Genomic DNA, 24621 nt, shown 5'->3' with positions numbered 1-24621 from the left:
GGTTTGTGTGAAGAAAATCACCATTATGAACAAATCTAGTGCGTCTGAACAGTGTACTTGTGGATTTAATCATGTCTGACCCACCACTCTGGGTAAACATTTATCATTACAAGACAAGTGGATCATGAGCATCCATAGACTTTATGCACAAATGTACAAAGACTTTATTTTGGCACACTTAGATGAGGTTTGAGAATAAAATGTGACATTTCATATCCATAACAAAAGGCACAGAAGGTAACTCATTACTGAATAGACAGCAAAATGTTCTTTTAACAATTATATTCAATAATATTTCAGTATATTTGTAGCTAATCAGTGCCACACAATAAAATACTGTGGATTTGATAATCTCTTTCAAAATAAAGTATTACAAAGCAGACCATATTTTACACACTATAAAAAATAAAAGCACAAATACAGACACTGAAAATAGTTAAATAAGTGACTGACACACAGTTAGCGTGTTATAGTTTGAGCTTAATTATTCTCATAGATAAATACATTGTGAGGCAATATTTTGTTATTACATCTAATGTTGAACCAAAAGAAAAATCCAACTCTAAATCAAGGTTGATACTGTTACATGGCGAATTCTATTTTGAAACAATAAATGGGTATCCTGAAAGTAAATAAAGAGGACTGAATCTGGATTAAGAACACATACCCATCATGGCTGCCACAGATTCTGTGACGTTTGATGCATCAGCTGTTTAACACGACATGGACACTAGAGATGCACAATACAAACTGGAGGAGACAAAGTGGAGATGGAGGAGGAAAGCCGACAGCAGTAGACACTCACTCAACACTCAGGGTGAAGTGTCTCCAGTCATACTGTCTCTCTCTTCCCCCTCTATCTCTTCCGCTCTCTCCCTCTCCCGCTACCTCTCTCTGTCCCAAACACACAAACAGCATCAACTCTGTGTCAGCAGCAGGAATATTTCCTGCTTGTTTATTTACTTTATCATAGTGGGGTGCATTAGAAAGTCATTCCAGCAGTTGTCATGGTAATTTAGGACGTTGTCTGACCGTTTACAAAGGAAAAAATTCACCCAAAGTTGTGTATTCTGCTCACGTTTTTGCTCTCACTGTGAAGTGTCTGGAGTTGTACAACCAAAATTTCAAACATGCCAGAAATCCTCCCGACCAGTCGGGAGCAAGTCCTCAGATCGTAGTCAGGCCATGGTCGGTTGTCGTAACCCCCTGTACACAGCACGACAAACGCACCTGATCCTACTGAAAATCGGCCTGACTTCACAGTGAGTCGTGCGACTCAAAATTCCTGGCTAAATTGCAGGAAAATCACACAGTGTACACCCGCCTTAACACAGCTCGTCCAGGCTTTAGATGGAGAATTTTTCAATTCTGCTGCTGTTTCTCTCTGAGTTTTTTATGCATTCTTTTGCCTGAAAGTGTCATTAAACACACAAACTTAAGAATGTTTATATGTTTGCAATTTGAATGCTCGGCATAGTCGTAAAACAGCACAAAACATGGCCTTTGATCTGGAGTTCTACGCTGCTATGCAATGTAACTGCAAAAAAAAACCTATAACAGCTGCAAATATTAAAGACAACCTAATAAACTAAGTCCAAAATTCTCAACATCTTTACATTCCTGCACAGAGAACATGTCTGTCATACCAGCTGGGACAGATCAAGTCTTTTTTAAAGATTGTCAAACCTGTAAAATAATGAAAGTAAGATCAGTGTTTCAAACTTAAAACACAGTTGTTTTCACGTACACTTTAACAAGTGTACGTGAAAACAACTGTGTTATAAGTTTCAGTTTTTAATAAATACATGTCTAGTGAGGACAGACTGACGTTAAAATGAAAACCTAAATAGAGAGATTCTTTCTGTTTTCATCAGCTGCTGTAACGAAGATCGAAGGTCACCAGTTAACACGATAACTAATTAAACCAAGACACCAGGACTATAAGCGGAGGGCAACGTTGTAGAAACAAGTTCAGACAGTGTTCTCTGACCAGCTGTCTTCAGTCTGAGCTGATCTGATGATACTACCGATTTTTGATGTTTATATTATTTTGGTTCTGATCTCAGAATTAATATCATAGTAACCTCCTTGGGTGTTTACATGTTTGTAGTTTACATCCCTCACATCAGGTAGTATAACAGCTGAACTCTTGCATATCCACTAGTAGTGTCCTCCAGTAACACGTGTCATGTATGAATGGTTTTCACATGGAGTTTTTTGCAAACTCCAAATATGCTTTCATGTGTTTTTTCACTGAGGAGAGGCTTCTGTCTTGCCACTTTGCCATAAAGCCCAGACCCATGGAGGGCTGCAGTGATGGTTTTCTTTCAGGAGGGACAATTATCACTGCTGCACTCCACTGATCTGGGCTTTATGGCAGAGTGGCTAGATGGAAGCCTCTCCTCAGTGCACAGGGCTGCAGTGATAGTTGTCCTTCTGGAACATTGTCCCATCCCCACTCAGGATCTCTGGAGCTGGACCATCAGGTTTTTCGGCCACCTCTCTTACTAAGGCCCTTCTCCCCCCGACTGCTCAGTTTGGCCAGAAGACCAACTCTAGGAAGAGTCCTAGTTGTGCCAAACTTCTTCCACTTGAGAACTGTGAAGGCCACTGTGCTCTTGGAAACCTTCAGTGCAGCAGAATGTTTTGTAGAACTGTTCCTTCTACCACAAATCATGGTATTTACATGCTTATATGTCTGTCTTACTTTAATTGGACAGATATGATGAGCTGTATCGTTAACCTTTGTGGTTAATCTGACAGAGTAAGCTGAAGGGTTTAATGGGATGGAAATATCTGCCTGGAAGTTCTGAGATGGATTTTTCCTTTTAGTTCAAACACACAAAAATACACAATTACATACATTACAGGAGTGTAAAAACATCAACAACAAAAAGGTCATTTCAGTCCATGTTCTTCTCTTTGGTATGTGTTTAAAGGTGAGCAGGAGCTCCACCTAAAGTGCTCTCTATGGTACAGTCAGCTGCTCTGGCTTTTAAATAAACGTCGAGTCTTTTTGGTTCAAAATGAGGCTGAAACCGTCTTTCCATGATCCAGATATTTTCTGAAGTTCTGCCTCACTGGAATTTATCAGAAAAGAAACTCTGTGGGTAGATAAAGCCCTGGTGAGAGCTTTAATCTCTGACCCACACATATTTTGTCTCTCAGCCCCTCAGGTCTGCTCGCTGTCTTGGCCCTCGGTTGCTGCAGAGTCTTTCGAGCGGTCGCAGCAGCTCGTCCTCTCTGGGTCTGTATGGCACAACGTAGCTGTTCTCCTCAAGTAGGATGCGGTTCAGCGTGTGCTCATAGTTAATGTGGCGGCGAACCATCAGGATGTACTGCCGGCCCTCCTCCAGGTGGGGGCAGTCACACACGTTGGGGACCCACAGGAACTCCCGGTGCTCCAGGCGGTAGCTGTTTCTGTACGTGTGGATGATCTGGACATCATAGCGCGTCTCCTCGCCTCGGTACAGTTTCCCCAGGACCTTACCGCGGAAAACTACCAGGAGACAGAACATTACATCTAATTTAAACATTTTAGAGTCAGTGATAGCTGCTTCACTGGCTTGAAGCAAACATACAATAGAAAATATTAAAAGGTAAACTAATGAAGTTTGGTTATGTCAACCAAAACTATTTCTAGTTAATATTAGGGGCATAACAGAGGTCATGGTTCAGTTTATACCTTGGTTTTGGGGTCATGGAATGATACAGGTATGATACAGTGAAAGGGTCAGATTGCAGATCTGTGTGCTTGAGGTGGAAAAACATGACCAGTAAGGTCATTGCAAATCGCATATTTTACTATAGCTGTAACATATCTTTATTGCTTTATTTAAGATGCATGTGTATTTATATTTCAAAGAAATAACTACTATACTACTCAGTGAACATAAGGTCTGTCATTCTCCCTATGGAGAGTGGTAACGCAGCACTTTGGCTCCCTCTGCTGACCAGCCACCACTGGTCAAAGTTCTGTGTCTGCATAAAAGCAGCAGGAGCAGCTAAAAAATTAGAATATCATGATAAAATTCTTTTTTTTTCAGTGATTTAATTCATAAAGTTAAACTACTATATATTCTAGATTCATCTCATACAAAGTAAAATATTTCAAAACTTCTCTTGCTTTAATCTTGATGATTATAGCTTACAGCTCACAAAAAAAACAAAAAACACGATATATTAGAAATCACAAAACATTAGCCCGAAAAAAAAAGGGTTTATAAAACAGAAATGTCTACCATCTGGAAAAATTATGATAACTTATTCACTCAGTAGTTGATCAATGCTCCTTTTGCAGAAATGACTACAACAGTGCAATACAGCATGGAGCCAATCAGTCCGTGGCACTGCTGTGGAGTCATGAAGCCCAGGTTGCTTTCATACCAGCCTTCGGCCATCTGCTTTGTTTAATCTGGTGTCCAGACCAGTTGGCTGGCCAATCAAACACAGTAACACCACGGTCAGCAAACCAGTTTCTGGTAGTTTTAGCTTCACTGTGGGCCGGTGCCAAGTCCTGCTGTAAAAGGAAACCAGAATCTCCGTAAAGCTTCTCAGCAGATGGAAGCATGAAGGTCTCTAAAATCTCCTGGTAGACAGCTGACAGCGTTGACTCTGGATAAAGACCAGCAGACCAAAATCCACTAATGACAGAGCACCCTAAACCATCACTGACTGTGGAAACTGGAAACACTTGACTTCAAGCACCTTGGATTCTGTACCTCTCTGATCCTCCTCCAGACTCTGAGTCTGTGATTTCCAAATGAAATTCCAAATTCATTTTTATCTGAAAACAGGACTTTGGATCACTGAGTAACATTCCAGTTCTTTTTCTCCTTAGCCCAGTTGAGTAGGGGTGAAACAGTATTTGTATTCGTCCCGTACCGTCAGGTTACGGCCGTCACAGTTCAGTGCACACAGTAATACGACGACTATGTCTGAGTGAGTATTGAAAACACAAGTTGAGTTCTCACTTCAATCCAGGTGGCGGCAATGAGCTTAAAAACTGCCAGAAACCGTCATTACAGAAGAAGGAGCAGTTACAAAACCAAACGAAGACGAGTGATGGTGCATGTGGAGTTGAAAGAGCCGCTGGCCTCATTTAAATCACCCCTATAGCAATGATGCTCTGGCGCTGTGAATCATATTAACTTTACCATCAACTATCAGCCTCGGAGGACTGAGAGAGGGACTCTGCAGCTGTGTCACAGGTAAAGTTATCCTCAGTTTTAACCTCTTTATCCTCCAAGATGGGCTGTGAAAAGTTCTTCCAAAATTTGTAGTAGGTCCCATTGGTTAAAAAAGTTGTCCAGTGCTGAAGTCCGTTTTGAAATCAGCAGGATAGACGCTAATTTGCATACTTAACAAGCTAACTTGTGTTTGTGTGATGATGCGTTCAAGTTAGCTGGGAATTTCAGGGTTTAAAGAATGGGAATAAATATGTCAATATATCAATGAAAATAACCTAGTCATTCAAAAATGTATTCATTTTTCAATATTTTTAATCATTGAAGAACTTTTAGAGGGAGGTCGCGGCATTATTTATAATTTAAATGTAATTTATTCAGCCTATTTATTTTAATACAATTTAATTAAAAAATTTAAATTAAATTTTATTGATCTGCTTCAATCACTGTACTGAAAACGTGCCGAACCGTGACTTCAAAACTGAGGTACGTAGTGAACCAAAATTTTTCTGTACCGTTACACTCCTACAGGTGAGACACTGATGACATTGTCTGAGGTTCAGGATTTGCTCAACGTTAACGTTTAACGTTTGTATGAAATGAGTTAAGTATAAATGGAAGTTTAAATTTTTAAGACCCCATTTCAGGTCATTTAAATGGGCAATCACAGTTGGGGCCACCATGGAACCCACATGAGATCCACATCTGCAGCCAGCATATGACCCCTATTGGGCCCACATGGACATGCTGGCTGGGAGTGTATAAATTCCCCCTGTCTTCTGCCTCGGCTGATCCAGCTACTGTACTTTCCATCTTTTCTGTTGTCTTCTCTCACTCCTTCTTTATAACAACTGCAGTATAATCAGCTGCTGATCAGTATTTATCAGTTCTAACTCCCTTATAATATGCTCTGTTTTTGTCCCCATGGTTTCTATACGAAAACAAGCAGAAAATGTGGCAGTGGGACAGTTATCAAGATTAGACTGCTGAGTAGCAATTGAGGGTAGTATTTCAGAGTAAAGCACAAGTATGAAGTGCTCATGACAGTGCAGCTACATCCTAGACTCAGTGCAGAAGCATAAAGCAGGCTTTATGCTACAGTATTAAAATCAGCCAGGCTACAAAAGTTTCAGACTCACCAAAGTCTTTCTGGCAGTACTGTCTCTGACGCTCCCTCCGTCCTTTAACTCGTGGACATTTTCCACAATGCTCTGTCCAGGAAAAAGAACAGAAACACGATCACACATTATACATTCTGGCTTTCTTCATAAAACAAGACGGCTTTAATCAGCCCTCCAAAAATTAATCTTTCTTCAGATCAAAAATGGGAAACACAGCATCATTTCTCGACTTTTGTGCCATTTTATTTCTGCTGCAAAGTTGCAAAATTCGAGAAGTTATCCAAATAAAAAAAGGCACATAAATTGAAAATATTTTTTAATATATCAACTGAACTACTGTCCTTGCCCCAGTATATGAGCATTGGGGAAAACCAGTTCATTGACATAAGAATGCCCTCCTGTTGACCTTGTTGAACAAGTAAACAAGCCATAAGATAACCAGTGAAATTACACCTAACGGTTTGTTCGGCCCCTAGTTATCTGAATGTTAGAGGTTTGATGGGGTTAAAATGTTGAACATACTTCCAGGTGAGGGCTGAGGAAGCAGGTTTCTGTGGTTATCCTCGCGCTCCAGGCGAGGCAGGACGGGCTGATGAGGCCGTGGGTGCCGGCTGTGATGAGGAGATCTGCGTGGAGGCTTCACAGGCCTGATATCTGGTAAATATAATCACAGACCCGGAGTCAATGAGAATGTAAACAGCTGGTTACAACTTCATTCATTTAATAATTTTGGTATATAAAGTGCATCAGAAAGTATTCAGACACCCTTCACTTTTTCATTTCCTTATGTTTCAGCCTAACACTACAGTCATTTGAATCAATTATGCCTCCAATTAATCTACACTCAATAACCCACAAAGTGAAAACAGAATTGGAGATAGCAAAAAACTCTGCATTAAAGCAAAGCTAGCTTTCATGTCCCTGCTGCTGAAAAACACCCCCACAGCATGATGCTGCCACCATGCTTCACTGCTGGGTTGGTATTGAGCAGCCAATGAGCGGTACCCGGTTTCCTCCATAAACATAATGTTCAGAACTGAGGCATAACAGCTCAATCTTGGTTCATCAGACCAGAGAAACTTTACTGGATCATAAAGTATTCTTCTCATGAAATAATTATGTTTATCCCACTGGCAGCTTTTTTGGAGCAGCCTGAGTGTAAATGACATTCCTATTCAGAAACATAGACACAATAAATACAAATTAAATAGAAGACAGCAAAAATTTGTAGAAGGTTCTTAAATCATACTGATCAATTTTTGGATCTAAAAGGGACTCAAATTAATATTTATAAAGAGAACAATAAAATACCATGTTAGAACATGTCAAAAAATTAACTTGGATCATGTTCATGAAAATTAAACAAAGGAAACCACGACTCCTCAGCATGTTACACAATAAATCAGGAAAAAAGAGGAGTTCTCTCTAGATAGTTCAGTCATAGTAATAAAAACAACAGACCCCTCTAAAAATGCCTGTGGTGAGCAAACAGTCCAGTTTCACATGATGTGGCATCAGAAGAAACAAATATTTTGAATAAAAAGCCAAAGAAAGATGTGAGAAAAATCCCTGTAAGGATTTCATTATGCTGGAGTCAAATTAAAAAATTCCTGACTAAAGTTAAGAGACTGGCTGGACAGTTCACCATCTTTCCTAGCAAACAATCATCTGCATCACTGTTTCTGGAAGACGGCAACAACACAACTCTGATTTGCTCAAATCCATCAGCTGGAAACGTTTCCACAGAGGCTGCTGAGAATTATTACAGCTTTGGACGGACTCCAACAGAAGGTACAGGACTGCAGGCAATGAGCAGATTCTCATGTGAATATGTTTAAAGAGAGATTCAGCACATGTGTACTGCAGGTTTATCATCAGAGATACAACAGTTACATCCATCTGCTTCAGCATGCAGGTCAACATGCAGATTTAATTCTTTAAACTGAAAGTTAACCCATGTAGTGCCACTTATACTGAGACTCAATCGGTGTACAGACCCTGATTGGTCCACATTTAATCGTAACAGGAACATTTAAACGGAATAAGGAGTTCAGATAATTAATGGATGTATGGGATAACTATCTAGTTATTCTGGTGCTGACTACAGAGGACTTCAGATCTGACTTTGACCATTAAGCCTACTCCTCGCACACATTCTTAGCATGTAGCACAGTAATCATTTAATCTTGATTATCTTGTTTTTATGAAACCCAAAATGAAATTGATTTCCTGCCTCACCTACTAGGGTGGCCTGGAAGTGCAATACAAAATTACAGTCTAAAACACTTTTACAAAACTTGAAACAAATGATGCAAATCAAGTTTAAAAAAACATCAGACACAAAATTAAAGTGAAAAACACTTATACTAAACTTTGCAAATTGAAGGGTCTGATACAAAATTACAAAATCTGAAACACTTTTAAGAGAAACATTTTTACATTTCATGAAACAAATTTAAAATGAAAAAAATCATTATAATTTTAAGTTTACATTTTACAAAACAAATAAACAAAACACTTCCACATGAGCTGAGACAAATTTCTAAGTTGTAGAACTATTTTTCAATTCTGAAACAAATTTATAAACAACAGTTTCTTATGCAAAGATGATGTACCAAATGCCAAAGGTGAACAAAATTTCAAGTTTTCAAAAAAGTGTTTCAGACTTTGTAAATTTGTATCAGACTTTGTACATTTGTTTAAGTTGTGTAAAAGTTTTTCAGAATTTATAATTAAGTATCAGACTTTGTACATTTGTTTCAAGTTTTTCAGACTTCATAATGTTGTTTCAAGTTTTGCAAAGTTTTTCAGACTTTGTAATGTAGTTTCAAGTTTTGTAAAAGTGTTTCAGACTTTTTAAATTTGTCTCAGACTTAGTATATTTGTTTCAAGTTTTGTAAAAGCATTTCAAAATTTGTAATGTTGTATTAAGTTTAGTAAAGGTTTTTCAGATTTTGTAATTTAGTATCAGACTTTGCAAATTTGTTTCAGGTTTTGTGAAAGTGCTACATACTTTGTCATTTTGTATTATACTTTTTCTGTTTTGTAAAATGTATGTTAGTTTTGTCATTTGTGAACGTTTTTTGCTTATTTTATTTTTTTCATGAAATTTTAAACTGTTTGGGTTAATGTAATTATTTCCAGGTTTTTAATAGTGCTTCAGACTTTATTATTCTGTATTGCACCTCCAGGCCCCTGTACTTACCACTCACACAGCGCTTCATTCAGATGCATACCAAAGAATTAACCATAATTTCTGATTCCATTAAATGTTACAATATGAGAGCTGCTGCAGACTGAAGGCCAACATTTTCATTAAAATGAACCCACTACAAGTCCTGCCTAAATATTTCTGTCTAACTGAAGTCAGTCACCCTGAAATTGAGGATCTTTCATCACAAAGTGAACCCATGCCTAGAGGGTGCTCTGTCATTATCCAAATAACAATAATAGTTTTATCTGTGGCACCTAAAACAAAAAATTAAATAATGCTGCAGTTAAAGAAATAAATAAAACCAGACAAGACACAAAAGATGAGAAATGAAAGCCAAGAGCACAGATGGGGTTGTGGCAATAAAATGGATAAAATCAACAGTTAAAAAAAAAAAAAAAAAAAAATACACACATGTCGGACATTTCTAAAAGCTTTTAACAGGAGTGTATTCTTTAGAAAGGATATTGAAAAGCTAGAGACTTGGTGTAGAGAAATCCACAAAGGAGAGGGTTTTTAGCCACATCAGAGACTTTGTCTACACCTTAAAAGACAGATTTAAAAAAATAAAGGTATTAATGTAGCTGAAGACTGTAGCTGAACCAGTAGGCTACAGTATATCAAACTACTGGCATCCACAGAAAACATTTAGGATTACTGCTTGGTCTCCCAACACCCAAAATGGGTGTAAAAACAGGGTACAAGTTCACTTTTAATCAATATGCACTTCAAAGAACTTAGGGCAGAGGTGTGGATGTTCAGGTAGCCTTCGTCCTACGGGCCTCTAAAAGTAAACTAAAAATGTGTGATCTATGCAGCTGGAAGCAGGACTTACACCAGGGTGGCCAGGTGCTGACAACAGGGGGTCGGGTGCTGGTTGTAGTGGGTGTGGGGGTGGTTGCAGTGGGTGGTTGATCCCAAGGGAGGTAGTTGGCCGTGTGGTGAGCCTGACGTAGCGGACTCCTCCTCCCATGGTACAGAGCATACTGGTCCGGAGGCAGCCAGTACTCGTACTCGATCCCGGTGTTTCTGTCTGTGGCCAGCACCTGCAAACAAAGAGTTGGAAGCTTCTAGACTAGGCAGGGAGGTTTTAAATCTTAAATGGGGCACCATGTACGTGACATTGTGGAAGCTAGTCCTGGTGGAATAACAGATTTTGCAGCTGTCCTGAGCAGCCTTCCCCACACACACAGACACCTGCATCAGTCTGTAGGCCACGTTATATACAGTGCATCCAGAAAGTATTCAGACTCCCTTCTCTTTTTTCAATTTACATGCAGGTAATACTATGCATCCCTAATTACTCGTAGCAGTAGTCTGCTATAAAGAAACCATGAGTGCTCTAGGACTCCTCAGAGGACATGAATAGTTGACGGTGTTTAGGAGAAGCTTGCAACCAATAGGAATCACACAGCTTCCAACAGCCCACTCTGTTTCTAACAGTCTCAGGGGGAGAAATCATTCACAGCTGTTTGGTAGCAAAGCCAAGTTTGTAAATTACCTGCAGAGCCTGAATGGATGTAATCAATTATTTAGGAAAACCTGATGCTTCTATCAGCTTGACTACAAACTCAAAATCTTTATTACAACTTAATGTGGTATAATTTGTGAGAGAAGGATTAGTGTTTCTGTGTTTTCTGTCTGAGAGAGGTCACAATTCAGATCAGTCAGGGTGCACCAGTAGCCTTATGGTGCTGCTGTTGTCCTACTCTCTCCCTACAATTCCTGACTCCAATCTGAATAAAGGCAACAGAGTTCAAATTTACTAAAGCTATGAGGTGTGAGTTCCCAGAGTCCTGTAGTTCTCACCATCAGATGGAGGTCCTCCTTAGTCGGCCCAGGTACCTCAAAGCTCTCCCAAGTGTCTGCAGAGCGTCTGTATAGCAGCTTCGTTCCCGCTACGCTGTATTCTCCTGGAATGCTGATCTTCCAGTTACCATTAATGACGAACTGAGAGCGACCATTCTGGAGGGCTGGAAGAAGGAAAGGACACTTTAAATGTGTGCAGTTTGCAGCATGTTTATTTTCTAGAACATTTAAAAGGGATCTACGTCTCTTGGAGCTCTTTAGTAAACTTTCTTTTCATTATGACAGTCAGCCTAGCAGATGATGAGCTGGGCTAGTTTATCAAAAACCAGGATATGGTGTTTTCTAAATATTCAATTGTGACATGAGACACTGAGCTTCAAACTGGACAGTCCCAGTCAGGTTGGGACATGCTGGCTGGGACCATAAAGTTAAAGCATAGGCGACAGTTTTAGAGGGAAACAAAATTTTAAAAATCTATTATGGAGGACATGATAGTAGCCAGAAGATATCACAATGGTTCTGTGCAGTTACATGATTCTGATGACATGCAAATGTCTATTAGGAGTCAGAAAGTGGGGGACAATCATTAGGAATGAATGGGGACAGAAGAAAGTTCAGTACTTTAAAGCTTAAGTGGAACTGTAGCTGCAGTTATCATCAGAGAACGTCAACATACACTGAGAGGGGTCTGGCTGCAGACTGTACATCTCTGATGGCCACTCTCACAGACCATTCTTCTGACATCGTCTGTTTCAAAATCAGTGCTTAAATTTTAAAATAAAATCAGATTAAACTTCTGTTTGGGGTTAGGCTGAGGGTTAGGGTAAAGGTTAGGATACCAAAAGTTAGAAGTTAAAAACTTAACCTGATAAATCCAATGACAACACATTTAATAAAGCCGAGTAAACAGTCTGCTTACAGGAAAAAAAGCTCATCCTCCATGAAAACATTCAACACGCTAGTGTAGCTTATGTAGCTCTGTAAATTACATAGGTAATGTATCTTAAATGTAGCTTAAGCTAAGTTCACAAAGTGACTATAAGATACAGAATTACATTCTCATTGCTAAGTTAGCTTTAGCTGTGTTTGCTAAAGCTCATGTTGTTAAAGCTAGCTTGGCTACATTGGCTAAAAACATGCTGTTTTTTACCACCCAAAATGCAAACGTCATGTTTCCATTGGTCCTAAAAAGTCTATACACCTGGGTTAAATATTCCCATTTTTGTGATGTAAAATTGAGGCATAATTGCAAAATTTTAGGCTATTTTCCATCTTTGCATTCATGAGGTGGCAGGAGTTATGAAAGGTTAAAAATACCAGTTAATTTAAGCACAAAAACTTTGGAAATCTGCTGGAAAGCTGGAGATTAAGACAAATGTCACCTTTAATGTAACAATGGACCGTAGCACATGGCCCAGCCAGAGTCTAGACCTGCTGGGCTGACCTGTAGAGGTTTTTGCATGGACTCATGCACAGGATGAATAAATGTTGTGATAAGGATAATGGTGCTTTAACAAAGCATTGGTCCTGTGTGCATATTCATGCAACCACTTTTTCCTTTTTCATTAATTCCTCCTAAAAGATTTTGATAGTTTTTTAAATTGAATTGCATATCTGTGACACTTAAAGGTGGAAAAATTGTGAAATGATAAATCTCAGCATTATTTATTTACATGACAAAAATGTGTCATTTTGACAGTGGTGTAGAGACTTTTTAGAGTCAATGTGACAAAACAACACCAATTGTGGTTGAAATTATGTGATTGCGGCTTAAATTGAACGAACACACACTTAAGCATAGCCAGTGCACAACTGAGGTAGTTTGTGGGTATTTTCTAGAGCATTTGTGATGGGTGCATTCTTCCAGATATACAGTTCTGCATTTGATGCCGTTTCAGCGGCTCTCGGCTCTATAAAATCCCGACAATTAGCCCTCCTTCTCTGTGGGTCATGTTGAGGTAAAGCCCGGCTTTCTGAAACAGAAATATTCCAGCTGGCTATATAAGGCAGCTGTCTCTCCTCAGAGCTCTCAGCCAGATTTTCCATGACATGAAATGGAAACAAGAAGTACCTTCACCTGCCTCGCCCCAGCGGCTTTACGAGCTCCCCTTTCAAGACCACAGCGTGGCCCATTTCAGGGTGCTGTTTTATTTTGATCTCATGAACTGGGATGAGAATAGATGCCCTTGGTTATTATGTTGCCTGGTAAATACACAGCAGGTCCACAGACCGGATGGGACCACAGAGACCCCTCCTGTCTCTGGGGGGAGGATGTGATAGCAGGTTTAACCTCCTGAGACCTGAGCTTTGATTTGGAATACATTTTTAGTTTCTTCCACTTATTTGGGATTAGAAGGACCTGATAAGTCAAAAGCTCAGCCTGGTCTTTGAACAGGAAGTAGTTTTGATCAAAAATGACGTCTGCAAATCTCCTGAAGGTGTTTCTGCAAAACAAAAAACACTGGGTTGATTTTAGATGTTTGCTCAACTAGTTGGTGAGTTGTTGGAGGTCTTCAGTCTGTCATTTAGTGATGTAAGGATGGAGTCAATTTGATGATGAACCACAAGGAACTATTAAGGCAACAAAATTTCCAGTAAAGTTACAAATTTCCTGAAAATACAATAAAAAAATAAAAACACCTACAATTTCTGGGAAAATTATTAAACATATTTTAAAATATTCGATAAAAAGTAAGCCCAAATTTCTTCAAATATTCCTCAAATGTCTCAGTGAAACTTTATCATGAAGCCTAAACATTCCACTAAAAACATCCCCAAAAATCCTATTTAAAATCCTGAAAGTTTTCAAGAAATTTCCCTTAATTTAAGGAAAATTCCCCCTCCAAATTTAATGTCAAATCTGACTAGAAACATTTTCCTAAACTCCATGAAAATGACAGGAAATTCCACCCCAACATCAAAACAAATTCCATGAAATCTCCATGAAAGTTTTTGAAAATTTTAAATTACTATATCCCCCAAAGTCCCAATCAAATTCCCCAAAAAATAAGGATAAATTTCCTGCATTTTCATGAAAATGGCAACATTTTTTAAAGCAAATTTCCCCTAAACCAGGTATTCCCAAACTTCAATATGCTGCGGCCCAATTTGAGACCCGTAAATCATCTGTGGCCCACCAGGACCCTTGTACAATAATGATACTTGACTTCTGTTTTTCATATATTTATTTCATAACTAAGGAATTTTGATGCAAATACTCCGCTCTTAGATGCACCAACATTACTCAGAAATTGATTGTGGGGTCCCAGAGTGCATTCACTGAACCACTTTCATTTATTTTGTTTAAATCCGGCATCTGCAAAGTCACTTAAATTCAATTTTCTCATATTTCTCACTGTAAACATATGTTTTGGCTCAGCATTGAAGTTTTAGCACTAAGGTCTCTGAAGAATTCTCAAAACTGGAAATTGAGGGGCATTTTGAAATGTTTAACAGAGTGTCATATATTAATCCAGCACCAGCTGAACTGTGACACCTGTTACATAGATCAGACAAAATAAATGATAAAATGGTTCAATCTTCTGCTTATACTTTTCTGGCTCTGAGACTTCAGATAACAACATGTAATCAAGCACTTTATGTTAATTAAAATAATCATTCATTTTCCTACAATTTGTATTTACTCTCGCAGCCAGCCAACAGTTCACCTGGGGCTCGGCCCATGCTTTGGGAAGCACTGTCGTAAACCTTCCAGTGAAACCCTTCAAAATATACAAACGTATCCCAAAATTTTCTTTTTAAATACTATGAAATTTCCAAGCAAATTCTCCCAATATTTCAAGTAAATGACTTCACCTTGAATGGACATTCTGGAAATGTATCAGAATTTGTCACTATGTTGTAGCACATTCAACATGTGATGTCCTCAAATGTGCATCCATGCATCTTAGGAGTCAAAAATATCTGTTTATCTCTGCAGCTATGGATCCAATGATGAACAGTGACTGTTGGACTGAGACAAATGCATGATGAATCTGAACCTTACCCAGATAGCTCCGGCTGTTGTCTGTGACTCGGATGTGAGTGGCTCCAGCCGGGATCATGGCCACTTCGTTGTATCCAAAAGGTCCAGCTGGTGAACAATAAACACAGCTGAAGGTTAGCTTCCTTGTTTTAACTGATCCACATCATGAAAGGAACCTGGGACACACACGCTGCATCAAATAAAGTTTTACAACAAGACAAGAGAAAAAACCCAAATAGGGCTCTTAAAGTCAAATTTTAGATTTGTTATTAATCTAAATTAAAATGAACATCGAGCTAGTAAAAAACCCATTAAACTGCTTATAGATCTGAAGAGATAATCTGAAGAGGAAAGCAGATTTATCTCTTTTGTTAAGACTAAATAACTCAGATGTGACCTGAGGTCGTTTAAAGAGAAACAGACTAAGAAGTCATGTACGCAGATATAAATATCCACTCTTTGTTGTTAAAGAGGTGCTCCATCATCTCCATTTATTTAACGCTACATTTGTGGGAGTACACGGCCTGTCATAGACAGCTGTGTCATGTTCTGTTCCTGTAGAGGAGCTCTGAAGAGAGGAAGCCTCACTCATAATCACAGACTGTATAAAGGCACGGGTGTCCAACCTACGATGCCTGTAAAAGTATTCATTTTACCCTTTTATTTATCTTAGAAGTCAATCAGGGTCAATATAATTGCGATTTTTTTGACCAAAAAACCTCTTTAACGTCAAAGTGAATTTTTACGAAGTAATGTCAAATAAATAAAAACATGTAATGTAAAACAAATGATTGCATAAATATTCACTCCTTTTAAGTGACTGACCTAAAAGGGAAATTGGGATCACCTGAGTGCAGTGAATGTGTCTGAAGGTCTGACTTGATGTGGGCTGAAACTAGAGGTGCGCATATCTGCCCTTTGCTGCATCCATATGGACCTGGATTTGGCTCCAATGATAGGCCCAGATACCTCTATAATGACTGTGATTCCCGCTGACGATATAAGAGTGGTGGAAAAGAGTCAAGAGTCTGCATTTAACCCATCATCTGATAACTTGTAGCCCCCTGCTCTGCATGCCAACATCCCCACAAACACGCAGACACTGATGGCAGAGGCTGCTGAGAAAGGAGCCAACCTGCTCATCAGGATCTAATCTGAAACTCATTCACACAGAGAGACACGCATTCACAGATGGTGCAGCCTTCTGGAGCTATTTGGGGTTCTTCTGTTTTGGCTCAAGTGGATTTCCACATGCAGACCGAAAGATCTGATTCTCCGGTGAATGGATGACCTTCACTGTTGTCTGCACCACAGACACCCGGAGAATTCATAACAAATAGAAATACACAAGTTGGGGCTGTCAGTGTAATTACGATGAGATTTAGATCTAAAATTAACACATCAAATCTTTAAAATGCAGTAGTCGCACGCTATTTTGAGCATCTTACTTAAGCTAGTGTTGTGGTAGTACCACCAACTTTCATTTTACCAAGTAGAGCTGTTAGATAATCTCTTAGCTTATGGTTATGGTTAAATTTAACTGGGCTACTTACACAGAGAAGGCAACTAAACATGAACTCATGGAAAATATAAATGCTGCCACGTTGACCTGGGACCACTGGACATCGATGAGTCATTTTGTACATGCAGTCCTGAGTAAATCTTCAGGTATAACAATATTAAACACTGTTTGACAGAAGAGACTGTAAAGCTGTCTCCTAACTCTTAGTTATAGCTTTTAGACCACATTGGTGTAGAAGTGCAGCACTCATTACAATTAGTAATTTAAAAGTCAGTATTATAAAACAGTGCATTCAGAAAGCGGTCATACCCGCTTCACTTTTTCAAATCTTGTTGTGTTGCAGCCTAATGCGTCTGTTGTTTAGTTCATTTTTTCTCTAATTGATCTACACTCAGTACCCCATCATGACAAAGTGAAAACAGAATTTAGATTTTTTTTGATTGATAAAAAAAACAAACAAACAAAAAAAAAACAACTAAAATATCACATTCTGGAGTGGCCGAGTCAAAGCCCAGACCTCAATCCAATAGAGAATTTGTGGCTGGACTTAAAAAAAAAAAAAAAAAGAGCTGTCCATGCCCAATTCCTGTGCAACCAAGCAGAGCTTGAGCAGTTTCTAAAAAAGAGCGAAGTAAAATTGCAGTGTCCAGATGTATAAGCCTGATTGAGACCTATCCATACGGACTCAGTGCTGAGATTACAGCCAAAGGTGACTCTACTAAATACTGACTTGAAGGGGTAAATATTAATGTAGTCACTTATTTTACATTACATATTTTAATTTCATTGACATTATTTTTTAGACATCTGTTTTTACTTTGACATTAAAGAGTTTTATTGTTAAAAAAAGAATACAAATCATACGGACCATGATTGGTTTATAAAATCAGTAAAAGGGTAAAACAACCAATGGGATGAATACTTTTTATAGAGTATGTAATCAATAACCCACAAATAAACAGCAGATATTGCTCAGCATTGTCATGCACAGTTTGAGTATTTATAGTGTGTAATTATAAAACGATCAGTATCTTTGAAGTCAGTAATGATTAACTTTGATTACTGATTTATAGGATCAGTTTATGAGGGAATGAAGGGATAATTCATGAAGGAGCTGAAACCAAAGGCAGTCATTACAGAGCCATACTTCACTTCTGAGTGAAAACAAAACAAGGCCGTGGCGGCTGCGTTCCTCTCCTGCTGTTCATTGGTGAAAAGTGTCCGGGGGATGAACTCCATCTCTAACGGCGTCTGAAGAGCTGTGGTTGCCCCTGATTACCCGCTCTAAAGACTAACTATGCACAGACTTCATCTGCTTCATTAGCTTCATTAAGACGCAGTGACAGGGGAAATGTCAAAGTCACAGCGATGCGTTCAAGGCCAGCAGCATCTGACCTCATGAGGAGCGAGTTCACATAGCTGCTCCATCAGACCCTGCTGCGTTTTGAAAAGCAGCTGCAGGAGGAGAGAAAACCTCCCAAGGTTGACCATTCGCCCAAACAAAGCAGCTTTATCGGTCTGTTCGCTTCCTGTTCAATTGGAGCTTTAATGGCCGACACTTTGCTGCCAAGGCTTGGAGCTGAGAGGAGAAGACTCATAGGTGTCTGTGCTTGCTCTCTGTGAGTCTGTGGTGTTTGAGCTTCCATCATTTTCTTCAAATTTCAGCATTTGACTGATTATTTCTTATGTTTACTGTCAGAAAGCCAGAGAGCTCCAGGATCATCTCAGTTAAAATTTTTTAACTCTTTGCGGTCTTTGATATAAAGAATCCTCAGAGATGCACAGAGTCTGCTTTTGTTGGAGGATTCAGACTCCTGTTTTTTTTCTGGCCTGACCAAAGACTACTGGTTATCCCAAAAACCACTTACGTCTTCATAAAACTATAACTAATGGGACACCAGTAGCTTAGAGGTTATAATATGCATGCCATGTACAGAGGCTCTTGTTGAACTGTCCAGCCTGTGGCTCCTTTCCTGAATTGTATTCTCCAACTGCTCTCCACTGTTTCTGACGCTGCTGTCCTGTCTGAATGAAGGCATACACACCAAAAACAAATCTTTAAAACAATCTAGCAAGGTCATGTCAGTTATTGGAGCACAAATACTGATCAAACTATTGAAACTGTGACATGAGCTAAATTAAAACATACTTAATGCTTTTTTTTGTCTTTTTATTTCTACAAAAATGTTAAAACAGAAATCTTTTATTAAGAACTTAAGTTTTGATTTTGAGCTGTTCTGCCTTCATTCTGATGTATTCTGTTTGACTCCAACTTCCTCTAATTTCAATTCAGCGAGCTTCGAAACAGCTTTGCATTGTCAAAGCAGTTTACAGATAAATTCAAAATTATGTATTTTCTAAGATAACAGGAAATAAGCTATTTTTAGACATCCAAATTGTTTGTCTCTGCTCAGTAATAACAGCCAGTCTCATGGCTCTCAAAAGGTCTAAAGTTAGTACCATTTTCCTTTTAGGCTATTAAACAACAAAAGTGAAGAAAAGGAATTCATCTCAGATGGGTGCCAGCTCTTAAATCACATCACAACTCCATCATAACCTGTAGTTTTAAATAGATTTAAATTAAATTTATCAAATGCATAAAACTTTATTTCAGTGGGCCATAAATACCCTGTAATTTTATAGTAATAAACAATAATTATCTTATCATGTCTCAAGTTGGCATTTCAACAAGTAATATGTCTTTAATATGGTAATATTAAATATATATATTAATTATCAAGTAATGTCTGGTAATATTGTGGCAATTCTCCACATAACCTAATTGTAACCCTAACATCTCACTCTAACACTAAAAATTACTTCAAAATTATTCAGGAAGGACTCAGTTAGAAAAAAAGAAATTACTTGGGAAATATCAGGCAGCTCAAATAGATAATTAGAATTTTATTTCTAAAAAATTACATTGTAAAATACTTTCTAAATACCAGAGATTTGCCACAATATAATGAGGGTTAGGGTTAGGGTAAAATTCCACCTAATTACCAGAGAATTACCACAATATTACCAGGAATTATTTGGTATTAAATACATTATTACTGGGGGTTATGACCCAGCTCATAAGGGGTTAGGGAGGTAACATAAATGGGGGCTCGTCCAGGATATATCTGTTAAAGGATTCCCGGAGCAACAAGTGATTCCTTACTTAGAGGTAAGGTTGAATGTTTTCGTAGCTTGTGTGTGTGCTGTCAGGTTCGATAAGCTAAACTTCTTACCCTCCTAGTTTTTGTGATATTGTTCTGACAGAACTTCCAGTTTATTTAACTTAATATTTATTGTTAAGAGGCACTCGGGTTTATGTCGGCTGGGCTAGGGATTTAGTTACCTTTAGGAGCGTGCACACACACATTCACTTTAGTGCTTTAGCTTTGTTAGATTCACTAGGTTTAGGGGTGCTGTTTCACTTGTATTTTGGTTTGGTTAGGGAGAGTAGGTAGCTAGGAGTCCTGTTCATTTTGTACCACTAAGGTAAGGTAGCACTTAAAACTCTAGTTAGACTCTCTCTTGCTCTAGTTTGTAATTTATGTAATCAGCACCCACATGCCCTCTCTGTTGTAATTTTCCTCACCTTTTGATTTGTAAACATTTTTACTTCTTTGTTAATAAATAACTTTTGATAAACCACACAATCTGGTTTTTATGTTACCTCCCTAAGGCCTTACGAGCTGGGTCGTAACACTGGGTAAACACTGCCTTAATATAACAGAGTTACTACTTGGTAAATGCCAATCAACACTAGGTTATTCCACTTAATTCTTGGAAATTCCTGGATAATTACCACTTATTACTTATTTACTAAATAGGAATTGCGTATGTAAAAACAGTGAGAGGAGTGGCAGAAGCAATATAGATTTTTGTCCATAACATTTCCAACACTCTCATATATTCTAAGGCTGTCAGGCCTCTGTCCTTTTCTTTGTATGTCCATACAGTTGCTGATTTTTTTTGTTTTAATGTATTCCCTTTGAGAAACCTCTGCAGATTGGGCCCTCCTCCTGATGTGTTTGCAGTGAACAGTCAGAGTGAGTGTTAGCCTCTGAACTGCAGGTATTAATAAAGGAGGGAAATGTTGTTGTGGCATTGAGCCAGAGTGTCATTTGGAGCCTAAAGAACTCGCCGTTCTTCCTCCTCCTTCCTGAAATCTTAACAACAGTAATTTTAGAGGACCTGTTGTTTGCTGAATTTGTTCCTGGCTGACAGCCAGCAGGTTTGTTTACTAAAACTGTTACCATGGCGAACATTCAGTCAATCAGAGAACAATAAGCTCTTTACGAAATCGGACTGACTAATAACACTTTGGAGAGAAACCACAGAGAAGGATTTAAACCTGGATCGTGTTGGACTGAAACTGCACCAATTGATTCCTTGTGGAGATTATATGATATGTGTGTGTTTGTGTGTATCCTACCTGCTTCCAGCCCGTTGCTCTGGTACACGCTCTTGTGGTGCAGACAGGTGGTGTTTTGTCCTCCACACACCATGCAGGCGTCCTCCTGCTGCTTCGAACCCAAGATGGAGTCACAACCGGGCTTCTGTGCACATAAACAAATAAAAAGATGGTATTTAGAAAACAGCACTTTCATCTGAGGTTGTATTACAAGGCAAAACCAATGGGTTATAAGATACAAACTTTTTTATTGGGTACTGTTTCTGATTGATTATTTATTTATTTATTTATGCCTCAATAACAATGGGAGAGAAAGTAGGGATGGGGAGTTAAACATGCAGCTAGTTTGATGAGAACTGTGATCGCCCTTTAAACTGAGCTAAACATGCATTTAAGAGATCAATTTGTTTACAACCCCAATTCCAAAAAAGTTGGGGCACTGTGTAAAAATTAAATATAAAAGAACACACTGATCTCACAAACCCATAGTTAATTCACAATAGAACATAAACAACAAATCAGATGTGGAAACTGAAGATATTTTACAATAGCTCCTTTTGAATCTGATGGCAACTACAAATCTCAAAAAAGTAGGGACAGGGCAACAAAAGGCTGGAAAAGTAAGTGATACAAATGAAAAACAGCTGGAAGACATCTTGCCACAATTGAGGTGAATTTGCAACATCATTCTGCAAAGAACTGTGTCAAAGAAGTGCAGAACATTTTCAGAAAAATACACAAACCTTTCAGTCACAACCAACTATTCACACACTGATGGCAGAGGTTGCTATGGAGATCTGACCATCAGTATTAACATAGCGGTACACATTTACACATGACCAATGAAGCACTGGGACCAAATTGGGGTTAAGTGTCTTGCAAAAGGATGCTGGGAATTGATGACTGATTCTACCTACCGAGCCACAGTCACCCCAAAAAAAGCCCTGTCCCTGCTGTTCTGTTATATTTCACCTCACTGGTCTGTGTTGTCTTGTGTGTTTCTCTTACAGGTTTATTTCTTTTAATTATAACATGATTAAAGTGGGGCTGCACAGCAGCGCAGGGGTTTGGCTTTTGCCTTACAGCAGTAAGGTCCCTGGTTTGCTTCCCGGTCAGGGCCTATCTGTGCAGAGTTTTCATGTTCTCCCCGTGCACGCGTGGGTTCTCTCCGGGTACTCCGGCTTCCTTCAACCACCACCTCACACCAGGTTAATTGGTGACTCTAAATTGGCCATAGGTGTGAGTGTGAGCGTGCCTGGTTGTCTGTCTCTATATGTCAGCCCTCTGATTGACTGGCGACCAGTCCAGGGTGAACCCTGCCTCTCACCCAATGACAGCTGGGATAGGCTCCAGCCCCCCTGTGGCCACGAACGGGATAAGCGGTATAGAAAATGGATGGATGGATGATTAAAGTGGACAGCAAGCAAATGCACATATTTTCAGATGACTTCTTTAGATGTCCCTTTTAACTCTGTTGGATAGAACAGCTAGTTAGAGACAGAAAAAGTAGGTAAGAAAAAGTGGAGTAATGCAGTGAAGGACTACGGCCAGGAGTTTCAGCCCGCAGCCAATGATTCACGGTAGATGTAGCCTCTTTGACAGAGCAACATCTCCCATCTTAGATAAACCAGCAAAAACACAAGAATTTTGGGGAAAGTCAATGATAAGATTCAGTGCATTAACCTTGGACAAAACTGAAAATTTGTTGAGCCAGCTTATATATACCAAAGGGCAGGATAGTGACAAACATTTAACATTTCACTTTTGGATATGCAACAATCATAAACATCTGTAAAAAATCGCAAAATCCGGCTGCAGACTGTTCATCTCTGACAGCAAACCCTCACAGACCTCATCAGGGACACCATATATCTCATAACAGAAATGCACGCTTAAAGTAACTAAATAAAATCAGATTAAACTTCTGTTCTGGGTTAAGGTAAGGGTTAACAGTTAAAAAGCTGACCTGCAATACATATTACAAAACTTTAAATGAAGCTGAGTAATCAGTCTGCTTATCAGAAAAGCTCATCCTCCATAAAAAATTCTGACGTAGTAAGTGTTGCTTACATAGCTCCATAGCAAACATAGCTATGTAGCCAATAAAGCTAAAGATTAGCTGACAAAGCCGCTACGTAAGCTACACATCTACGTTATCTACATAAGAAAGCTAGCTTAAGCTACATTTGCAAAAGCTCACATTTAGCTATAGATAAGCTAGGTGCTTTGTGGTTAAAGCTAAACTCACAAAACAACTATGTAAGCTATGTTTCTATGCCATCTACATATCCAAGTTAGCTTAGGCTAGGTTGGTAAAGCTCATGTTTCCAAAGCTAATTAAGCTTTACATAAAGGAGCTACGTAGCTTACATAGCAAAAGCTAAGCTTATAAAGTGGCTACAGAAGCTATTTATCTACATCATCTAAATAGCTAAGTTAGCTTTAGCTACATTTGCCAAAGCTAATTTAGTCATAGATAACTGAGCTATGTTGCTAATGTAGCTAAAGCTAAGCTCATAAAGCTATGTAAGCTACATAGTGGTGGTGTCTACGTAGCTAATGCTCACATTACTTAAACAAACTGAGCTATAATGGCTTATGTAGCAATGTTAATTATGTAGCTCGCATAGCTATGTTAGCTTTAGCTAAAGCTTACAAAGCTAAAGCAAGCCACCGTTTATGTAACTACTTCTAAAACGGGTCTGTACATAATTTAATCCTGGAGTAGACCCCTGACCTTCTTCCTCTATCTTATCTGTGAAATGTTGCTTGGTCTGTAACATTTGCAATGTTTTTATTTCATGAATGTCACTGCCAGACTTTGTTTATGAATAAAGTTGAATTTAAAAAAACTAAAACTGTAAATATGTTGTAAAATTACAGCACTTCCTTTCTGCGATAACGGCGTCTCAGATGAACGGTCTTTGAGAGTGGCTGTCAGAGACGTACAGTCTGCAGCCAGACTCCTCTCCTTATGTTAGCCTGGTGTTTATTTTAGACAAATAAAGGCAAGGTCATTTCAAAGGCTGAAGTATGTAAAAGTCTGAGTGAATAAATTAAGAACGAGGAACAAGAATATTCGATAAAGTTAAACATTAAGATTTTACGAAGGTTGGCAGTGTTAAACTTGTTGTATGGGTTTGATCTCTCTGTTGAAGCCTGTTCCTCAAACCGCTCTACATGAGCTCAACTTTCACACATTTTCTGACAGTGTCCCGGCAACCTCTAACCTTTCTGTTTTTTTTGTCTCATCTGCAGAGTCTCCTTAAATCTTCTGCCATAACTCAGCTCAGCCAACTCTGCCTCTTCTTCTACTATTTACTCCTCCACGTCATCTTTCCCGTCTCACAAACATTTACTCTGAAGGAAATAAAACCAGCTC

At 38.8% G+C, this 24621-nt stretch overlaps 1 protein-coding gene across 1 annotated transcript in view; it reads right to left on the bottom strand.

The window, feature by feature from the left end:
• Window positions 1-1737: 1737 nt before the first annotated feature.
• adamtsl5 (ADAMTS like 5) overlaps window positions 1738-24621 on the bottom strand; it is a 66715-nt gene continuing 43831 nt past the window's right edge. Inside the window, exons 7-13 of the mRNA XM_041792655.1 lie at window positions 21261-21384; window positions 15334-15420; window positions 11328-11491; window positions 10354-10564; window positions 6830-6961; window positions 6326-6397; window positions 1738-3499 (exon numbers count right to left, since the gene is read on the bottom strand). Coding sequence (XP_041648589.1) covers window positions 3165-3499; window positions 6326-6397; window positions 6830-6961; window positions 10354-10564; window positions 11328-11491; window positions 15334-15420; window positions 21261-21384 — 1125 coding nt within the window. The 3' untranslated portion in view covers window positions 1738-3164. The remainder of the gene's footprint in view (window positions 3500-6325; window positions 6398-6829; window positions 6962-10353; window positions 10565-11327; window positions 11492-15333; window positions 15421-21260; window positions 21385-24621) is intronic.

The sequence above is a fragment of the Cheilinus undulatus genome, linkage group 1, assembly GCF_018320785.1.
Source record: "Cheilinus undulatus linkage group 1, ASM1832078v1, whole genome shotgun sequence".
NCBI classification, from domain to species: Eukaryota; Metazoa; Chordata; class Actinopteri; order Labriformes; family Labridae; genus Cheilinus; species Cheilinus undulatus.
The sequence above is the reverse complement of the archived record's forward strand: the minus strand, read 5'-3'. Positions and strand labels throughout refer to the sequence as shown.